The 22,312-nt window shown below is 43.3% G+C and overlaps 1 protein-coding gene and 1 pseudogene across 7 annotated transcripts in view; one reads left to right on the top strand and one right to left on the bottom strand.

Annotated features, from left to right (window-relative positions):
- The window catches only part of ARHGAP19 (Rho GTPase activating protein 19), a 70,224-nt gene that overhangs the window by 31,410 nt on the left and 16,502 nt on the right, over positions 1-22,312 (top strand). For all 7 annotated transcript variants that reach the window (XR_009246466.1, XM_058671194.1, XM_012925434.3 and 4 more), the window contains exons 2-7: positions 7,811-8,076; positions 8,951-9,031; positions 11,359-11,568; positions 13,616-13,842; positions 15,949-16,035; positions 20,896-20,961. Coding sequence is in view for 6 of the 7 variants with exons in the window: in XM_012925434.3 (XP_012780888.2) it covers positions 7,811-8,076; positions 8,951-9,031; positions 11,359-11,568; positions 13,616-13,842; positions 15,949-16,035; positions 20,896-20,961 (937 nt within the window). In the remaining variant the exon portion in view is untranslated. The remainder of the gene's footprint in view (positions 1-7,810; positions 8,077-8,950; positions 9,032-11,358; positions 11,569-13,615; positions 13,843-15,948; positions 16,036-20,895; positions 20,962-22,312) is intronic.
- On the bottom strand, positions 5,399-7,671 carry LOC131481721 (phosphoglycerate mutase 1-like; annotated as a pseudogene).

Genomic DNA, 22,312 nt, shown 5'->3' with positions numbered 1-22,312 from the left:
CCTGGTAAATACATCTTTACTCCTGTTATCAATGGCTGCAATGCTGGTGCTGAGTGCTCTGAAGCCAAGAGAAAGGAATTTCTTCTGGATTCTGGATCTCCCAAGGAGATCCAGAAGTGGAGTAGCTGGGGTATAAACTAGAACCCACATGGGATGCTGGTGCTAGCAGGTGGAGGATTAGCCTTTTGAGCCACAGCACCGGCACCTGTTGTTAAAATTTGATGTCAGTGTCATCTAGTATGTAGTTGCCTGTGTGTACATCTTCTTTGTGTTCATCATTGTTTATGAATTTTAGTCATGATGTGCATGTGGTTGGAGCCTGTTGACCTTATAACACTGTACCATGTTTCACTGTGTATAATCACAGTGCTGGAAAACTCTAAGCTATTCCTCTCATCTACCTGTGCCCCTGCACCTGTTAACTGTCTTCTCCTGGTCTTCCCAGGCTTTGGTAACCACTATTCTATTCTCTACTTTTGTGAAACTAACTTTTAGTTTCCACAAATGATTGCATGTGGAATTTGCTTTTCTGTGCCTGAGTTATTATTTTTTAAATATTTATTTATTTTTATTGGAAAGTAAGATATACAGAGAGGAGGAAAGACAGAGAGGAAGATCTTCCATCTGCTGATTCACTCCCCAAGTGACTGCAACGGCCGGAGCTGAGCTGATCCGAAGCCAGGAGCCAGGAACCTCTTCTGGGTCTTCCACATGAGTGCAGGGTCCCAAGGCTCTGGGCCATCCTCTACTTCTGTCCCAGGCCACAAGCGGTGCCTCAGGATCCTGGTGCGTGCCAAGCGAGGACTTTAACTTCTAGGCTACCCTGCAGGGCCCCTCATAGTGTATTTTTTAAATGTTTTTTAGGCTTACTTATAAAATCTGATTATTAATCCTTTGCTAGTTATATTCATGGCAAAGGTCTTTTTCTAGTTTCTGATTTATCTTTTACTATTACTTGTAAGGCCTTAAATTTATGTATTTATGTGCACATGAATAAAAATAGAGAAAATACAAAGAGCACAATGAATGTTTCTTTCCCACTCCTTTTTTTTGTTTTTGTTCTTAGGTTTTTTGTTTGTTTGTTTGTTTTGTTTTATATATATATATATATGTGTATATATATATATATATATATATTTATTTATTTATTTATTTATTTTCTTTCCCACTCCTGTTCTGGTTTCATCCAGTTCCTCTTCAGAGGCCTTGTGGCCCTGCTTCCTAGAAATTTGGTTTATAATACCACTTGTTACACAGAAGTTTTGCATTTTAATGTAGTTAATTAATGTAGTTAAGGCTAATATTTATTATTAATCTGTGAAAGTCTGAAGAAATCCTCTGCCTTGGCTATAATAGCTGCCAGCAAATGCCGAGGTGAAGTGGGCCATGCCAGACTGGACTGCTGCACCCACCAGTGCAAGCGAGATGGGAGGAGGTAGGTGAGCCTGGTAGGAGAGTAGTGGGGACTCCCCTGTTGGGCCACTGCTCCTGCTGGTGAGTGTGAGAGCTGGGACTGGGGGCAGACCAGGCTGGTCAGGGCTACAACACCTGCTAGCCCACACGTGAACTGGGTTGGGGGAGAACCAGGCTGGGCTAACCAATTATATCTACTGGTACAGGCATGAGCTGGAATAAGGACAGGCTGGTTGGGCTTTGCCATAGCATCAGCTGGCAAGTGCTGGGACTTAGGGCAAGTCCTGTCAAGCTAGAATGCAGAACCACCTGGAGTGTGCAAGTTCTGGGGCAGGGAGTGGGTCCATTGGGGAGACTGTGGGAACCTCTCTGATGGACTGCAACTCCTACTGGTAATCAAGAGAAACAGGACTAGGGGCGGGCCTGGCTGAATAGGTGGTGGCATCCACTGGCACTAGTGTGGGCTAGAGGGTAGAGTTGGTTGGATTGAGTTAGGCTTCAGCGTCCAATGATGTATATGAGAGCTGAATGGGATGTGGGACAGACAGGACCAGTACACTGCACATGCTGGCAGGCACAGGAACCGGAGCTGGGATCCAGCCCAGTGGGGGTTTTTGGGAGTCGCTCTGACTGGGCTTCAGCTCCCTCTGTGGTACATGAGGGCAGAGCGTATGGTGGGCAGGGTTGGTCTGGACTGTAGCACCCATTGGTTTGCAGAGGAAGGAAGGCAGAACAAATTGATCAACTACCCCAGTGAAAGTTAACACCAAACTTCTGGGTGAAAGGAGACTCTGAGGTGAACTATGTGAGCCAGTCGACCTTGGAAGGAGTTCCTCATCCTTGGAGTGGTGATATCAACAGCATCTCAGAACTGTCAAAATCACTTAAGCGGAACCCTGAGAACGTGCTCCACATGGGGACCCTGGGATAACATTGGGACTAGGGAGGCTGGGCGTGTCTCTCTCATTGTATCCTCCCCTTCCCCAGATACAGGAAGAAGAAAAAGAATACGTAAACATTGGTCTTGCCCACTTTCCCCTGATCCTTGACCCTTTCCACCCTGATCTACTATGTAAACATCATCAAAAATAAAATTAAGAAGAAGAAGAAGAAGATGAAGACGACACACTCTGCCTTGTTAGTTCTTTCTGTACTGCTTTTTAACATTTTTAACAGTTTGGCTGTCCTATTTCAACCTTCATTATGTCTGGAATTTATTCTTGTGTGTGATGTGAGGAAGGGATCATTTCCCCTCATATTGTCAAACCTGCCATCCATGTGCTGTTAATTCTGTGATTGTTTCATCCAGTATGACTCTCCGTGGTGATGGGACTCAGCTCTTCAGCCTTGTCTGTGTGTTGGCAAATACAGCTAACTGGTCCAGATTTTTATGTCTGTTTTGTCCCTGCTTGCAGATGAATGATCAGAGTCTTAAAGCACTGCCTTTCAGGCCCCATAATGTGCCCTTGTATCTTCCCACATGCCTGGAATTCGGGTAGGCCGTGCTGGGGCAGGGAGAGTAGAGTTCCTTTGTCACCACAAACAAGAAGAAAGCTTTTTTTCCTCTCTCTTCGATTTACCAATGCCTCATCAGAAGCTTTCAGCATTTATGTAAGAAATTTATTTACTTTTTTCCTGAATTTAAGTGAATTTAGACTTTTTAAAAATATTATAGATTAGGAAGTTGTTTTTACTTAAATAGTAATCTTTTCTTTACCTAGGAATCTGTTTAGTTCTCCAGCATGCTTCTTGATAGCTTTATGCTTGGGTTGTGGTGTTGTGTTGTCTTTGGAAAGGGATTAGTAGGCTTTGTGATATAGGATAACGTGAAAAAAAAAAAAAGACATGCTCTGTCTTTTTCATCTCTTGTCTTCTCTATTTTCCCTCTTCTTCTTTTAACCATTTCTGTGTCTGAGATGCTATAGACACAGAAGTTGAGGAGGAGGCTGGAAGGGAGGGAGCAAGTGACATATCAGGGTGAGTGACCAAGGGGAGGGAGGGCAGAGAACCTGAGGGGACAGAAAACGGGGACCTACGTGTTCCTGTGTGCCAGGACTCCTATCTTCTTGTATTTCTTGCATCCTCCCTGAGGAGGCCTTGAGGAGGGAGCAGTTTCTGGGATGATAGATTCCACGGGGACAGTTAGCTAAAGTCTTTTGTTCCAGCTCCATCCTCTCTGTGAGTTTCTGCTTCAGAATGTGGTGGATGCTATTCATACACATTTGTGTGTTAGGACTGAAGTTTGAAGTCAGTTATTCAGAATTGGAAAGAATATGAGTTTTATAATACAGTTAGTAGTTTAGACTTTAATTGTAGGATTGTTTTGATGCTAGCACATTTCATGGTTTTCTAGCTTGCTCAGTGAAGTAGTGATTTCTGAATGGCAGGAATTTTCAGCAGTTTTTTTTTTAAGATTTATTTATTTTTATTGGAAAGTCAGATTTACAGGTAGAAGTAGAGAAAGAGAGAAAGATGTTCTAAATGCTGGTTCGCTGTGCAAGTGGCTGCAATGGCCGGAGCTGAACTGATCTGAAGCCAGGAGCCAGAAGCTTCTTCTGGGTCTCCCATGCGAGTGCAGGGTCCCTAGGCATGCAGCATTCTCTACTGCTTTCCAAGTCCACAAGCAGGGAGCTAGAAGGGAATTTGTGTAGATGGGACATGAACAGGCATCCATATGGGGTCATGATGCATGCAAGGTGAGGACTTTAGCCGCTAAGCTATTATGTCAGGCACAGCAGTAGTTTTATATTGTGCCTTGTTTCTTGGCTGAAGTAAGCTAACATTAACAACAACAACAACAACAACAAAGAGGCTGTTTAAGGAGTTTAAGATGAGATTGCTTCTGAATTTAATTGGTTTGTATCATAATCATTGGCATCTTCATGTTCATGCAGGAAAAATACCCTATCCTAGTTGTGAAAGGTAAGGAGACAAGCATTTTAAGTTGTCTTCCTATACTGACTTTTTGACTTGAGGCCTTGTAGTCATAATTTTGAATTTTTTACTTGTTTTCTTATATTTTAATGTTAGATTAGAAGAAAATGAGTCTAGCAGTCTGAAGATTTAGGCTCTTTATTAAAATTGCAAAATAACTTTTCAGGGAAGGATGGATAAAATTTGAAATTTACTTATGCCTTGTGTCATTAAACTGTTATTAAAATTATCTATGTATTGTTGGCAAAGGGTATAGCTGATAAATTATACTTAGTATTTGGATATGTGATTTTTTCCTGAAACAGAGCTTTGGTGCCTAGGAAGTAGTGACAACTTTTAAGTTATGATTGCTTTTATTGTGGGAATGTTTGTATGAGTTAGGTGTGTTTCAACTTTGCCTGGCTGAGATGTGATGACTTGTTCTTTCTGGCTTGTTCTGTCTACTCCCTGGTTATATAATGGTTGACTGTATAATAAAGCTTAGAATAAGCTATCGGAGTTAATTGATACTGGACATAAACATTGATGTGTCTACTTTAGAGATAGGATAATACAGTTTTGTTTTTAAATTGCACGTCAATCCTTTATTATACTGAACTGGAAAGATTTAGTACAGTTAACTCATGTGGCAGGGCCAGGAAGCTGGAAAACATGATTCAGAATCAAACAGCAAGACACACTTGGGCACTGCCACAAGACAAGGCAGGAGGGATCCTGAGACACGCGGAAGGCGCTCCTACCCCTCGGACGCCAGGCTCATCCCATACTGATGCAAGGAATGGCTTGTTTCCTGGTGACCACCCCAAAAGGACTTTTGTTTAATACCAGTTTATATATACACACACACTGGTTTTTTTTTTTTTTTTTTGGTAAAAATAATGCATCACATCAATTTATTTCTGGCTTGACCCCAACCTTCTGGAGCCAGCTCCTCTTAGGTCAGGGAGGAAGTGGTGGGATTTGTTTTGTGATCACCAGGTGGGTTCCTTCACCTTCCACTGGAATGGTTAAAGCCCCCGTGCTCCTGAGGTGAGGCAGCTACCTGCCTGTGGAAGGGCATGGGGCCAGCTCCTGGGAACACAGCAGCCCCTCCTGCTCTCCTCATTGGCCAGCGCTTAGCGTGGCTCCACCCTTTTCCTACTCCAACAGGCCCTTAGGAAGTAGTGCACTCACATAGGGGCCTTTAGATCTCTCAACTGCAGGGACAGAGGGCCCCTCCCTCTGCTTGCACAGGAGCCCCCATTGTTGCTGTCCTGACTAGATACTGTGAAGGGAGTGGTGCAGGAGACAGAATGACTAAGAGGAAAGCAGGGGCCACCAGTCCCCACCTGCAGCTACAACCTAAGGTGCCTACAGATGTGGTCAGTGTGACGTGTGTAGGGGACGGGTGCAGAGGAATGGAAGGGGGCAGGCAGGCAGGGAGGTCCCAGGGAGAGTGGTCTGCCTGCTTGCCTTCACTTCTTGGCCTTGCCCTGGGCAGCCACAGCCTCCATAGCTTTACGCACGGTCTCTTCATCCCCCAGGAACTGCATGGGCTTGATGGGCTTCAGGTTCTTGTCCAGTTCATAGACAATGGGGATCCCGGTGGGCAGGTTCAGCTCCATGATAGCCTCTTCAGAGAGACTCCCCAGGTGCTTGAAGCGCTGTGAGAGCTACTGCCTGGGTTGTGATCAGAACCTGATTGCCCTTCTTGATCTGGGACATAATCTGCATTCCAAAAGGGCAGGGCTCTGGCTGTGGTGTCCCTCAGACCTTCACAGGAGGACAGCTGATCTTCAGTGAGATCTACATTACTCCATCATCACTGACGTTGCTGCAGGAGGGGTGGCCTGGCTCCCTGGGCAGCAGGGAGACATCATAGGAGTGCCTCCAGATTGTCACCTGGGCCTCATTGTGTTTGGCAGCAGTTTTTGCTTTACTGAGGCCTGTTAGATCCCCATGGTGTTGCCTGTTGAGGCTTCAAGTTCTCACAATGGGCAGTGACATTTGGTCAATGACTTCCAGCACTGTCTGGAAGGTTACTGTGTTCTGCACCAAGGTGACGCAGGTGAAAACTCATACCTTTTTTTGGGGGGGTTGAAGATTTATTTAATTTTTATCGCAAGGTCAGATATACAGAGAGGAGGAAAGACAGAGAGGAAGAGCCTCCGTCCGATGATTCACTAATAGGGACCTAAGAACTTGAACTATCATCTTTTGCCACCCAAGGTGCACATTAGCATGAAGTTACAATGGGGAGCAGATGCAATACTCAAACCTAGGCATTTTGATTAGGAATGTTGGTGCCCAATTGGCATCCTTTTTTAAAAAAAAGATTATTTATTTATTTTAAAGATTTATTTATTTTTATTGGAAAGTCAGATATACAGAGAGGAAGAGAGACAGAGAGGAAGATCTTGGGTCTGCTGGTTCACTCTCCAAGTGGCCGCAAAGGTAAGAGCTGAATTCATCTGAAGCGAGGAGCTAGGAGCCTCCTCCAGGTCTCCCACATGGATTCAGAGTCCCAAGGCTTTGGTCCATCCTTGACTGTTCTCCCAGGTCACAGGCAGGGAGCTGGATGGGAAACAGGACCCCGGGAAAGGAACTGGTGCCTATATGATATCCTGGTGCATGCAAGGTGAGGACCTTAACTGCTAGGCTAACATCACAGGGCCCAATATTTATTTATTTTTATTGAAAAACCGTGTGTGTGTGTGCGTGTGTGTAGATATAGAGAGAAAGATCTTCCCACTGGCTCACTCCCCGAGTGGTCTCAATGACCTCAGTTGAGCCGATCCAAAGCCTGGAGCTGGGAGATTCCTCCGGGTCCTCCCTTGTGGATGCAGGGTCCCAAGGTGTTGGGCTATCCTCTACTGCTTTCCCAGGCCACAAGCAGAGAGCTGGAAGGAAGGTGAAGCAGTCGGGTCTCAGCTCTCTCACCCACCTGTGTGTGCAGTGGCCTGGTCTATGAAAAACCCAGAAGTTATTCCCTTCCTGTCAAACATATCCTTAGCGGCTCCCACTCCAGTATGATCCCACACCCCCTTCCTTGGGAAATATGCAGTTCCCCCACTCCCCTTCTTTGCCCCCCAACTCTGGGGACCGCATTGTTATGTCCCGACCCAGACTTAACTGCTTTAACCACTGACACAATGGTATAGTTAACATAAATTTGGCATTAACTAGGCCCAAGATGCCCACCAGCTATTGGGTGCTTTTCTCCCAGCAACGTAGCAGTTTTCTAGGTACAACGCAATCTGGCCAGTTGCCTACAGCTAGAGATATTTTATGCACTTGTGTCTTCCATTCTGTGAAGGCCTTTGGGGTGTGAAGATCAGAGTCCATGAGCAGTGGGGTCTATTAAAGGGAACAGAGTATGAGGAAATGTCTGCCTGTGTAGATAAGGAGCCAGGGAACACAGTGTGGACCTGAGAAGCACGGACGAAAGGGATCCCCCAAAGAATCTTCTGCTTTTATTTTTCAGAGATGCCATCTGCAGTTTTGTTATCTGCAATGATTCTTCGCTTCGAGGTCAGCCAATTATCTTCAATCCTGACTTTTTTGTGGAGAAACTTCGACATGAGAAACCAGAGGTGTTCACCGAGTTGGTGGTCAGCAACATCACAAGGCTTATCGATTTACCTGGCACTGAGTTGGCTCAACTGATGGGGGAAGTGGACCTGAAGTTGCCTGGTGGGGCTGGCTCAGCATCGGGATTCTTCCGGTCCCTGATGTCTCTCAAGCGCAAGGGTAGGAGCTGGGTGTACGAAGGATGTCCAGTTCTGAACTGCTCTGTGCCTCACTGTCAGCATCTGCACGTCCATCAGGGATTAGTGTTAGCCTGAAGCAGTTTTGATCCCTGTTTTCATTTTCCTAGATGGTAAAACCTGAAGCAATAATGATAAAAATCCATACAACTATCTGAGGAAATAATTAAATTAAAGCAAATGTAGTTAGATTGTGAGTGTTAATACTAATTAAGGTGGTTACAGAGGGTATCTTGATTTTCAGACTGTTCATGGTGTGTGGAAATAATACTGTAGTTACGTGTTGGAGATACTGTACAGAAAGCTTGAGTATCTTTGATTGTAGTAGTTGTCAAATGTTTTCATTTCATTGCTTTGATAAGGCAGGTATTTATGAATCATCAAAAGGAAGCCTTCCCAGAAAAAGAAGAGATTCTAGTGCTGCTTTTGATAAGATATTAAAGAAGTATGATTTTGTTACTTCTAGGAAGTCATTATGTTAGAAAAAAATGTTTAAACTTTAACAGATAAGATTCTGTAGCGACTTCTGTGGATAATCTATCCTGTTTTTGATAGCTATGGCTCTGTTTCTTTTTGCTTTTAAACTGAATCTCAACATGCTGGGAATTATTATTTGAATAACAAGATGGTTCCCCCTTCAGTGAGGCTACAGTGCGATACTGAACTCAGAGAGAAACTGCCTGGGAGTTGTGGCATCTTCTTGTGTGCCTGAAACATTAGTTTTAAGGTTTTTTTATTTATTGACCCTGTGAAAACATTCGCTACAGTGTCCAACAGGATGCTTGAGTAGTTTTAACTGTGGTGATTTCATGCTGTTTGTAAAATATACCTGTGTCCTGTCATTGCTTGTTTTTCAGAGAAAGGAGTGGTGTTTGGATCCCCACTGACAGAGGAAGGCATTGCCCAGATATACCAGCTAATCGAATACCTGCATAAAAGTAGGATTACAAAGGTTTCATTGTTCTCTGTTTAATGAAAAATTGTCCATTTTTCTTGAGCGCTAGCAGCTTTGAACTAGTAGGTGGTGTTGAATTATTAGTGGTGGAGCTAACCTGTGATTTTAGGCAACATATTTTTAAAAAAATTTATTTATTTTTATTGGAAAGTCAGATTTACAGGTAGGGAAGGAGATACACGGAGAAAGATCTTCCATTCACAGATTCATTCCCCAAGTGGCTTCAATGGCTGGAGCTGAGCCGAACCAAAGCCAGGAGCCAGGAGCTTCTTCCAGTCTCCCACATAGGTGCAGGATCCCAAGGCTTTGGGCCGTCCTCAACTGCTTTCCCAGGCCACAAGCAGGGCTGCTGGGATATGACCTGGTGCCCATATGGGATCCTAGTGCATGCAAAATGAGGACTTTAGCCACTAGGTTATTGCGTCGGACCCAGGCAACATATTTTGAAGTATATTTCCTGTTATACTTCATATGTTGATGTGTTTTATACTCGCAAAGATGTATATAAGTCAGACAGTGTCCATGAAATGACATCTACATCTCAACTCAAGGGGACATTTCTTGTGGAAAAATACTTCATCCCTAAAGAATTGTGATGTTTATTGAAAGCCACAGGATACATTTCATCTTTAGAATTCCATGGTTAGTATACACTTTCACTTCCCATCTCAGTAGGCTGGTCATCTCGTTGCCTCAGTGCTTTGCATAGCTGAGCAGATGTGGAATGGGTGACCTCAATGATGCCTTGCTAAAAATTCAAAATATTTCCTTGATGAATTCCACCCAGGCTGGCATTTATGACTTACTCTGTGTGGGACATTGTGCTAGGAGCTAAGACAGAGGCTGCAACTGGCAGTGTAAGGGCTTGAGTCATCTGCATGCTTGGTTTGGTTGGCAAAGATTGTATTTAAAGTAAATGTCGGGCCTGGCGCAATAGCGCAGTGGCTAAAGTCCTTGCCTTGCACACGCCAGGGTCCCATATGGTCACTGGTTCTAGTCCCGGCAGCTCCACTTCTGATCCAGCTCCCTGCTTGTGGCCTGGGAGTGCAGTTGAGGATGGCCCAAAGCCTTGGGACCCTGCACCCGCGTGGGAGACCTGGAAGAGCTCCTGGCTCCTGGCTTCGGATTGGCTTAGCTCCAGCCATTGCGGTCACTTGGGGAGTGACCTTTGGACAGAGGATCTTCCTCTCTGTCTCTCCGCCTCTCTGTATATCCGCCTCCAATAAAGATAAATAAATCTTTAAAATAAAGTAAATGTCATCATCAGTGTTTTAATATAGGTAAAGTTCAGGTTTCGACACCTTTGGATGATGGGAAGATGTGGCATCCTCAGGGTCAGCTGCCCCTTGACAGTCAGCAGAAGTCCAGGTTTCTGTTTCCAGTTTGGTATAGATCTCATCCATTCCTTTACAGTTATCTTCATGGCCCTGTAGGCATTTGACGCTGGATTCCTGAATGAGGGAGTTATGCAAAGATGAAAGTGTCGCTAAGCTGAAAACAGGGACTCTCACACTTTGTCCAGATCAAGGCAAAATCCTATGGCTTATCTTTTATTCTTTATGTTTTTTATTTATTTGAAAGGTAAACACACACACACACACACACTTTACATTCTCTAGTTCACTCACCACATACCTGCAACAACCAGAATGGGTCTAAGCGGGGAGCCTGAACTCCATTCAGATCTTGCACCTGGGTGTCAGGGATTCAACAACTTGGGTTGTCCATCAGCACTGCCTCCCAGGGTGCCCATCAGCAGGAGGTTGCAACTGGAAGTAGAGCTGGGACTCAAATGCAGGCACTCTTTTAGGGGAGGCAGGCATCCTAACATTACCTTAATCACTGTGCAAATGCCCAATCACCCAGAGCTACAGCTACTTACACTTAGAGATCGTTAGGACAGAACAGTTGTTTGGGGTGACTCTTCACTTGCTTATGGGAAGTTCTCAGACTGAAAGCTGGTCTGATGGGTTGTAGTCCTGATCTCCCAGAACAGCACATGCACTGTGAACTCATTCTGGTGGGGAAGAGCCGAGAAGAGTCACACGCCTCTGCACAGAAGTCAGCCCCTGCCAAGTCTGCGGGAAGGGGGATTTTCAGAGTGAGTTGACTTGTTTTTCTGTTCATTTTTCCTGCTCAGTTTGACCAGTGGGCAGGTGAGATTTGAAGTCTTGAGTTTGCCGTGGAAGACAGACGACACATCTGTCATTTGGGTCTTGTAACTGAACAGTAGTGTTTTGATGAGATATTTGAATGATCATTTCTCTTCTTGCTTTTCTGTTCCTGTGCTGTTTTCTTCCTTGCAATCAGACTTGCGAGTGGAGGGCTTGTTCAGAGTTCCAGGCAACAGCGTCCGACAACAGATTTTACGGGATGCTCTCAATACAGGAGCTGATATTGACCTAGAATCAGGGGAGTTCCACTCTAATGATGTCGCCACTTTGCTGAAGATGTTTCTGGGAGAGTTGCCTGAGCCTCTGCTGACACATAAACATTTCCATGCACACCTCAAAATTGCTGGTGAGTACAAAGTAACACATTTATGTAAAAATGCTTCTTTGAATTAGTATAGTCCCTTGGAATTTTCTTTCTGTTGCTTCAATTTTATTTATTTGAAAGGCAGAGAGAGACAGAGACAGGTGTATTTCTATGTGTTGGTTTATTCCCCAAAGGTCAGTAATAGCCAGGGCTGGGCCAGGCTGAAGCCACAAGCTGGATACTTCATCTGGGTCTCCCACCTGGGTGCCAAGACACAAGGCATTTGGCCTTCTACTGTCTTCCCAGGCACATTAGCATGAAACTATCAAAAGCCGAGTAGTTGGGACTCAAACCCACACTTTGATTTGGGATACCAGCATTTAGCTATAGCTAAACCCGCTATATGATATTATTTTTGTGTTCCAAATAAATCCTAGTATAGCACTTTGCGTGTTTTAGTTGTTCAAATAATGTGTTCTTTTCATTGGGTTGGATTGAATGGATTCATTCAGTGTACATACTTCAGATGGTTATGGGTTTGGTATGTTTGTCTTGGTTTGGGGCTTTTGCTAAGTATTTCTATACCTCAGTTGAAGTGATCTCTACAGTTGGCCATTCATTTCTTTGAAATAATTTGGTTGGTTGTCTGAATAGACAGTTCATTTATATGGTTTGAAAGTCAAAAGATTCTGTGACTGTGTCCTAAGTGCTCCTCTCCACCCTGTTGAGACCAGTGCTACGGGCTTCTCATGTACCACTTCAGTAATATTTTGTATTCTAAGAAATATACATTTTCCTTTTTTCCTCTTGTTATGTAATGGTAGGGTATTACTCATATGCATTGTTCTGTGGTTTGCTTTTTTTTCTTCAATGTATTTTAGAATTATTTCATTTTCAGCCCATAATAGTTTCCTCATTCTTTATGCCTTTGTGGTAGGAAATTTATGCTTAAACTGCACAGCTGTTATATACCCAGTGCATACAGCATCAAAATTCATACTGCATTTACTTATTTTTCTGCATTTGAATATTTTTTCCTTTTATTCTAATTTTAACAGATAAATATGGGATTTTTCTATTTGAACAGTTTTTACTACTTAAAAGCGAGCTAGTTTTCAACTTAGAAATGTAATTAAAAACTTTCAGTAGTAGTCCAAATAATATAAATGAATAAATATTACTTGCTAAAATACTGTATAACTTTACATTTATTTTGGGAATAAATAACTATTGTTAGGATTCTGAAAAAGGTTTAGGAAATATTAAAAAATTCTTTTTATGTGTTTATCTGAAGAATGCTGTTTAGTGTGCCCTCTGGTTGAGTTCATTCATTTAGTGGCTTTTGAAATCCTCCCCTTCACCATCTGACAATTCACTGTTCCCTGAGAACATGTTGCTACTGAGGTGCAGTGCAGTTGTACCATTTAATATGCCTTACTGATAATTGAAAAAGCTTTTGTTCTGAATTTCATATTAACAGAACTTTTTTTTTGTAATATTACCTGTTTTTTCCAAATATTGAGTTACTGTTGAGATTAAACAGTTTGTATGACACACTGTAATCATTTTCTGATCTTAAATGAATTATAACCAAGTGGTTATTAGTGTCCTTTGGAATTCTAATTAGCCAGGGGACTGTGCAATAACCTGGGCCTACTGTTAGGGGAGAAGCAAAGTTCTGTGATGCCACAAACAGAGCTGCCTGTAACCTCCTGTGTCCTAAGACGTGATGTTCTTTCCTTTTTCTTTTAACCATGGAATGTCTGAGAGGGGAAGAGTGAAGGGAATGGCATTACCAAAGCCATGTGTGGACATATTTTCGTTTTCTCTTGGGTATATGCTTAGTGGTGGAATTGCTGGGTCATGTGGTAACTCTGTCTAATTGAGGAATTGCTAATCGTGGTCTGAAGTGGTTTACCCTTTACATTCTCACCAGCAACGTAGGAAAGTTTAATTTCCCCTCTTTGTTATGGTCCATCTTTTGCTCCTCTTTTTCCTTGGGAATTGAGGGGAGAGTAATAGTAATAGTATTGATTTTTCTTGCTGATATTTTATCCATCCCTTGCAATAATTTTCTCTTCTTCTCAAGACTTGATGCAGTTTGATGACAAAGGCAACAAGACCAACGTGCCAGATAAGCAGCGGCAAATTGAGGCTCTGCAGTTACTCTTCCTCATTCTCCCTCCTCCCAACCGTAATTTGCTGAAGTTACTGCTTGATCTCCTGTACCAGACAGCCAAGAAACAGGATAAGAATAAGATGTCTGCCTACAACCTTGCTCTTATGTTTGCACCCCATGTTCTATGGCCAAAAAATGTGAGTTAGCAGAAGAATCAAGAAGGCTCGGTTTGGGGACTAGGTCCCATCCTCCCTGTGTACCTTGGTGAAGTTATCAAGGATCTAAAGTCTAATCTTGAGTTTATGAGGTTCATTCAAGAGTCATCAGACTTGGGCCTGGTGCAATGACCTAGTGGCTAAAGCCCTCGCCTTGAACGCGCTAGGATCCCATATGGACATTGGTTCTAATCCCAGCAGCCTCTCTTCCCATCCAGCTTCCTGCTTGTGGCCTGGGAAAGCAGTTGAGGAGAGCCCAGACTTGGGACCCTGCACTCATGTGGGAGATCTGGAAGAGGCTCCTGGCTCCTGTCTCCTGTCTTCAGGTCAGCTTAGCTCTGGCCATTGCGGCTGCTTGGGGAGTGGATCAACGGATGGAGGATCTTTCTCTCTCCTTCTCTACATATATCTGAGTTTCCAATAAAAATAAATAAATCTTTAAAAAAAATTTAAAAAATATAAAAAAAGAGTCATCAGGCTTGAATGGGCCAATTGCTTTCAACCTCACATATAAATTGCAACTTAGTGGAACTCTTTATAGAAGACTGAACTAGAATACTCATTTTGGTCAGTGTGGATGCCTTCTTAACACTGAAGGGTTTGGGGAAATCAAATTAGTTTCTGAAGATTGAATGGTATAAATTTAGAACAGAGCTGGATAATCTTACAGGATTCTGTCACCAAAGTTTCAGATGAGATGACATGGAGTAACCTTGTCTTACCCCGACTTTTCTATTTCCTGTTGACATAGTCTCCTTGGCTAATGCCAAGTGTGCTTCTTATTACCGGGGCTGTAGCCTCAGTGATTTACGTGAGAAATAAATTATCTGAAGTCTTCTGAATAAAAATCTTCTCTTGGAGGGCCATAGCCCATTCATAGTATAGGTTTTACTGTGTGATTGGGGATTGGAGCCAGGCAGGGTTATGGGTTGGGATCTGCAAAACCGCCGTATTGTCTCCTTTTTTCCTTCTTTGTATGCTAGGTGCCTTCTTTTGAAACAGTGCATAGTAATAGCTTTGTTACTGTCACACAAGGTTGTAGGGAAGATGACAGAAGGAATCATGGAGAATTCTGGATCAAAAGGTCCTCTTCTGAGGTGGACTGGGGAGGGGAAGTCTGTGTTTCGGGGATAAGGCCTCCTAATGAAGGGTTTTCCAGCCGTGACTGGAAAGGAGCGTGCGAACAGCGGTTGTCAGCAGAAATGCTGACGAGGTCTTAGGAAAGCAAGCCAGCAAGTAGCAGGTGAATGCCGAGGGTGAGGGCTTTCAGATGGTGGAGCTGCTGAGTGTTTTTAAAAAGGCAGTGGAAGAAGGAGAAGGGAATCCAGGACAGTTTGTGCTCTTTTTTTTAATAAGATTTATTCATTTTTATTGGAAAGGCAGATATAGAGAGGAGGAGAGACAGAGTGGATCTTCCGTCCGATGATTCACTCACTCCCCAAGTGAGCGCAACGGCCGGTACTGTGCAAATCTGGAGCCAGGAGCCAGGAGCTTCTTAGGCGTCTCCCACGCAGCTGCAGGGTCCCAAGGCTTTGGGCCATCCTCGACTGCTCTCTCACGCCACAAGCAGGAAGCTGGATTAGAACTGGATTAGAACCGGCGCCCATATGGGATCCTGGTGCATTCAAGGCGAGGACTTTAGCTGCTATTGCACTGGATCCAGTTTGTGTTCTTAAGAAATAGATGGCACCTTTGGTGTCAGAGCGAGGGGGTTCTCCTGGGCCTTTGGGGAACTTGTAGTCCTTCTGAAGAGTTCATGTCCTTGACATCTGGTATAGATGATATCCTTCTGTCTGCTTGGAGTCCTTGAGCAACTTGCCTAACATGTCTAATTCTCAAGCTGAATTAAGAAATAAAGACTGCCCCTCTGGGATTTCCTGGTCACTTCAGGGACACCTGGGTGTTTTGAGATGATGTCATACCCATTGGGAAGCTGTTGAACCAGTGTATCTCTAGAATTAAACATCATGTTAGAAGAACCTTGGCTAGGGATGCGTGCTGTTCTATATTTTGAAAGGGTGTACTTACTTATAAATATTATTTCCCAGGTTTTCATATCCTTTGTTTGGTTTCTTTCCCCCTGGATAGGTCACTGCAAATGACCTTCAGGAGAATATCACAAAGCTAAACAATGGGATGGCCTTTATGATTAAACACTCCCAGAAACTGTTTAAGGTAAGTGAGGGATGGCATTGGTTGGCGACAGGACAAGTAAGATGGAGCAAGGTGGGATCCTGGACAGGGCTATAAAGAAGACAAACCCTGACTGGGATTGTAAATCAAAGGGACAGTGCGTTAAACTTCTACCTGCAGTGCTGGAATCCCATATGGGTGCCAGTTCAAGTCCTGGCTTCTCCACTTCTTATGCTTCTCCCTGCTTATGGCCTGAGTAAGCAATGGAGAATGGTCCAAGGCCTTGGGCACCTGCAGCTGCATGGAGACCCAGAAAAACCTCCAGGCTCCTGGCATTGGACTGGCCCAGCGTGAGTAGCCCAGTTTCAGCCATTGTGGCTAATTGGGGAGTGAACCCAATAAATGGAAGCTCTCTGTCTCTCCTGATCTCTCTGTAAGGGACGATGGCAAAACCGAGGAGAAATAACAATGTAGGCAGGGAGGAAAAAGAGTGGGAGGTAAAGTGGGGCCAGCCCTCTGGGTGACGGCCCCGCCTCTGGCTCTGCTTGCCGGCAGGTGCCTCCTGCCAGCAGCTGCTTTGCTGCCTGTGGGATCTGAGCCTCTCACACCCCCTCTGTCTTTTTGTACTTTTTATTCCTTTCTGTATCAAATGAGTGGTGTTTGCTGCCAAAATAGTTCTTTCAGGAACTTGGGGATCTTTGTGAAGATAAAACCTCCACTTTGGTCTCTGGCTTAAAAGGCTAGGGAACAGTACCTTCAAGCCTCCCTGAGACTCTGTGGGTGTCTGGGTTGGTGGCGGGGCTCTATTAGCACACCCCAGCTCTCCTGAAAGACCCTTTATGTGACCAGATACTCTGACTTTCAGATGCCTGTAGCCAAAGATTGTACAGTTACATTTTGGCATTTTCTTTAAAGTGCATTTTCTTTACAGTTACTTTCTATTTTTTTTAAAGGTCTTATCTATTTATTTGAAAAGCAGGGTTAGAAAGATCTTTTATGCACTGGTTCACTCACTGAGTGGCCACAATGGCCAGGGTTGGGACAGGCTGAAGCCAGGAGCTTCATCCATGTCTCCCACATGGGTTCAGGGGCCCAAGAACTTGGGTCATCTTTTGCTGCCTTCCCAGGAGTGCTAGCAGGGAACTGGATCAAAAGTAGAGCAGCTGAGACTTGAATTGGCAGGTGGTAGCTTAACCCAATATACCACAACATCAACCCTGATACTTTTTTTGATGTATAAAATTTAAAATTTTTCAGTTTTTTGTTTTGTTTCCTATAGTTTTGGTGTCATATCCGAGAAATCACTGCCAAATCCCGCATCGTGGAGCACTTTTGAAAAAATCTTTTTGGTTGACTCATACATATTGATAGGTTACAATGCGATGTTTTGATACATACATACTTTGTGTAACAAATCAAATTAGAGTCATTCTCATTATCTTTCACCTCAGACATTTATTGTTTCTTTGTAGTGAGAGCATTAAAAATCTCCCGTGCAGCAGATACTTGATTTAACAATTAAAACCCATTGGAGTGCCTGGGCGAGTGACTAACTCTGGCTCCTCTAACTCCAGCTTGCTGCTAGTGCAGATCCTGCTGGTGTTAGTTATAGCTCACGTAATTGTAATTGTGTCCCTGCCATCCAAGTGCGAGATCTGGATTGAATTCTTGGCTCCCTCAGCCTTGGCCCAGACCCAACCATTTAGAGTCCTAGGGGAGTGAATCAGTGGTTAAGAGCTCCTCTCTGTCTTGCTCTGTTTTCTGGCCATTTTGATACATACAATACCTTACTGTTAATTAGGAACACCACAACTTGTTCCTGCTATCTTTTTTTATGTTGTAGTTGTTATATTTTTATTTTGAATTTTTGAATTTTGTGGTACAAATTTGTATAGACTGGGATTCCTCCACAAACTCCCACCCTCTGACAGATTTTCCCCATGTTGCTACAATAGTATAGTCCTTCATAAGGAGTCATAATTCCATCAGTCTCTTATTTAAGTGTGCCCCGAATTGCTGGTACAGACAATGCCAGACAGTCCAGCATCCCATTGTCTACACATTTCCAACAGTTTCATTGGGAGCCCAGCTTTTGTTTGGAAGCAGGGATGCATGTTGCATTGTACCCCCACATCTGGATATGATAGACCCCAGTACTCTATCACTATACATTTCCATAAATGAGAAGCCATGAAACAAGGCCAACAACATGAATGAATTAGAACAACAGTGTTCCTGCTCTTACTGTGACTTCTCCCTATCCTTCCCCCAAACCTCCCCATTAGTAGGAGCTGAATCAAGTGAAGCAGCTGTGTACTGTGGCTTACCTCGCTGTGGCCTGCTCTCAGCTCTGATACTTGCTATGGGTCTATGGTCTAGTCATGGCAACCCCCAAGAACCCCTCCCAGACCCACCTCCAAAGCACTGCTCTCACAAATGCTGTTGGTGCTGTGACCTAGCCTGGCCTAGTCTGCCTCCAGCCTGGCTCTTGTGTATAGGTGGGTGGGTGCTTTGGCCTCCCCAGGAAGGCCCTCCTGGTTCCTCCTTCTGATCCATCTGTCTCAGCCCTCTTGATTACATGCAGGTGCTGTGGCCCAGTCCAGGTAAGCCTCTAGAAGTCATTTTACACATGTGAAACAAGCCCTCAGTGGCTCCCATCTGACCTGTCCCCAGTCCCCCCACCCCCGCCTCTAGCAATTCCTGCCACCTTCTGTGTTTGAGGCCGTGACGATGGTGGTGGGGTGTCCCCAGCTGATGGGTGCCCACTGTGGCATGACAGGAGCTCTGCTCCCTTCCCCCAGATCTTTAAAAATAAAAATAGAATAGACAGGTAGGCTGGAATATGGGTGTAGTTAACACAGATTTAGCTTTTAACCAGACCCAGGATGCCCGCCAGCTATTGGCTGCTCTTCTCCCAGCAGTGTAACACTTGCCCAGGTGCAAGATGGCCTGTAGCTGGGGACCTGCATGTATTTTGATAGGACTCCATTAGTCTTTGAATGCTTCCTTCTGCCATAAAATGTCGCAGCTTACTTTGTACTTGCTTTGCTTTGGATTTGGAATAAATTATTTTTCTTAAGGAGATCTGATTGTTTTGAATGATACTAGGTTTTCATTGTCTGGGTGTCATTGCTTTGGGCTCTCTGAAGGCAAGAAAGCAGAGTAAATATTTTCTGCTCTGAAGACATATTGACTTATTTTTAAAGTCAGAATTACAGAGAGGAAGGGAGACAGAAACAGACATATCTTGTTTTTGCTAGTTCACTCCTCAGATGGCTGCAGTGGCCATGCTGGGCCAGGTTGAAACCAGGAGCCTCATCCAGGTCTCCTGTGTGGGTGGCAGGAACCTTCCTCTGCTGCATTGCCAGGCCATTAGCAGGGAGCTGGAATGGAAATGGAGCATCTGGGACATGAACTGGTTCCATGTGGGATGCCGGCATTGCATGTGGTGGTTTAACTCACTATGCCACAATGCTAGCTCCTGGATTAAATACTTTTATAAAGAATTGATGTTATTGCTGCCAACTCAACTTGTATATTACAGAGCTTTTTTATTTTAACCTTATATTTTCTTTTTTATATTGTATGTTCTAGATTTTAATATTTTCATGTTTTATTTCTTTTATCCTATAATATGCATAAATTAGTTTCAAAGTGATACAGCTGTTAATACTAATAGTAAACCTAAGTATATCTGTTGATTGAAGTTTGATATTTCTTTGAATCTTTTTCCTTAGAATATAGTTTTGAAATAATTTATGTTCCTGTGCTCATGTTGTCAGTTTATTACATAGGTACGTTCCTCCCACCCTCCGCCCCATGTTTGTGTTTGCTTTGGTCTTTGCCATTATTTCCTTTCGGATTTAATTTTACTTTTTGAAGCAGTTTTATTAGAAAAGTTAGTCCTTTTATTAACCATTCTCAGTATTTTTCTGGTTTATCCTTTTAGTGTTTCTGTTTACTAGAATAAGTAATACATGTTGTTTATATGTTCATATTTCCCTTCCTTACACAGGCACCTTATATACGGTCACCACCTTTCTTTTCTCACTCACCAGTAGATCCTGGAAATCCTTTCCTATCAGTTCATCATCCTTTCTTTTCCTCCCTGTGTGTCTGCATTAGCCTGCCTGATCCAAATGTGTGAGAGTTCATTCAGGCGGGAATGAGCACTTGGGTTGTAGCCAATCATTTGATTAATGTCATGCAAGCAGATAACTTCAGGATAGATTCCCAGATGTGAACTTTTTGGGTCAGAAGGTAAATGTAAATATAATTTTATCAGATACTGTTATTCTCTATCATAGTGTTTGTATTAATTTACACTTCTACAAGGACTGTTTTAGAATGCTTGTTACATGATTGTACCCCAAAGTAGTTCTGAATAATTGTGAATGGTATTTTCTTAAAACATTTATTTGTTTGAAGTCAGAGAGAGATCTTCCATCAGCAGGTTTACTTTCCTAGTGCTCACAACTAGGACTAGGCCAGGCTCGAACCAGGAGCCTCTAACTCCATCTGGGTCTCATTACTTTAAAATGTGACCTTGCCATTTGGAAGGTGACCACTTGCCATTTGAAGGATTTGGGGATGGCTTTTGGCAAGCATAAACATCTCTATAGGTGCTTATGTTTTTCTTTTTGGTTCCTTTTTAGTCTATATATGACATATTTGATTTTAAGACATTATTAATGTCTTCTCATAGTTTTCCCTTCAGATTTGTTCAAATATCTGCTTGATGGCAAGGGAAAGAAAGTTGTGTCACTGGGTGTGCAGAGGAACGTGGGTTTCTCACAAAATAATCTGCCAGTCAGAGGATTTGGAGACCTACTGTCCTGTGGCTTGAAAGAGATTTAATTCTGCTAACCCCTGAGTCTTTGTTTTCTTCTGTGTTTTCTCTAGGCTCCTGCTTATATTCGGGAGTGTGCCAGGTTGCACTATCTGGGCTCTAGAACCCAAACATCAAAGGTAAGAAGCTGCACTACTTTTAACTCAAACTAGGAAAGAGGGTTAGCAGATGTTTTTTTAAAGATTAGCTTATTTTATTGGAAAGGCAGATCAGATTTACAGAGAGAAGGAGAGACAGAAGATTTTTCATCTGTTGGTTCACTCTCCAAATGGCCACCAAGGCCAGAGCTGAGCCAACCTGAAGCCAGAAGCCTGTTATGGGTCTTTGATATGGGTGCAGGGTCCCAAGGCTTTGGGCCATGCTCTGCTGCTCTCCCAGGCCACAAGCAGGGAACTGGAAGGGAAGTGGAGCAGTTGGGACATGAACTGGTGCCCATGTGGGATCCTGGCTCTTGAAGGAGGAAGAGTTAGCCATCATGTCTGGCATCTCCTTTCTTTCCTGTCAGCAGAATTTTAAAGTGTGAAGTCAAAGTAAATCCATGGAAAATACAGAAGTGTTCAGTGTTATTGCTGAAAATTACTGTTATTTTGCCATAAAGGAAAATAAGGAAATGGAAGTTGTGACAAATGGCTTTCTGCAAAGTGCTGCTGTCTTCTTTCAGAGATTTTCAGGTGGATGGAATCCTCTAAGTAGGAGTGATGGCATTGAATGTATGTTTAAAGGTTTTTCATGAATCCATTTTAAAAAAAGATTTATTAATTTATTTTTAATTGGAAAGGCAGATTCACAAAGAGGAGAGACAGAGAGAAAAGTATTCCATCTGCTGTTCATTCCTCAAGTGACTACAAAGGCTGGAGCGGAACTGATTTGAATCCAGGAGCCTTGTTGGAGATCTCCTGTGTGGGTTCAGGGCTTAGAGAATTGGGTCATCCTGTGCTGCTTTTCTAGGCCATAAGCAAGGAACTGGATGGGAAGTGGAGCAGCCAGGATGCAAACCAGTGCCCATATGGGATGCTGGCTCATACAGTCAGAGGATTTAGCCAGTGGAGCTATTTTGGCAGCTCTTTTAGTCTGTTCTTAAATATGTAATCTATAAATAACCAATGTACTAAATATTTAATAGCAGTAAAAGTATAATTTTATGCAATTGTTTTTTATTTTGGTTTCAGTAGTAAAAGAAAAACTTTATCAAATGACTAAAAGATGTAAGATAACATGAGCTTAGATAGGAAAATATGTTTATGAATAAATTATATATTATTATGAGCTTTAAAAATATTAAGTTAAAAAAGCTTTCCCAAGCTTTTTTTTTTTAGATTTATTTATTTGAAAGAGTTACAGAGAGAGAATCTTGTATCTACTGGTTTGCTCCACAAATGGCTGCAATGGTCAGAGCGGGGCAGTCTGAAACCAGGAGCTTCTTTCCGATCTCACGTGTGGGTGCAGTGTCCCAAGGACTTGGGCCCTCCT

Source organism: Ochotona princeps, chromosome 13, assembly GCF_030435755.1.
Source record: "Ochotona princeps isolate mOchPri1 chromosome 13, mOchPri1.hap1, whole genome shotgun sequence".
Lineage (NCBI taxonomy): Eukaryota > Metazoa > Chordata > Mammalia > Lagomorpha > Ochotonidae > Ochotona > Ochotona princeps.
This window is presented reverse-complemented; position numbering and strand designations above follow the sequence as displayed.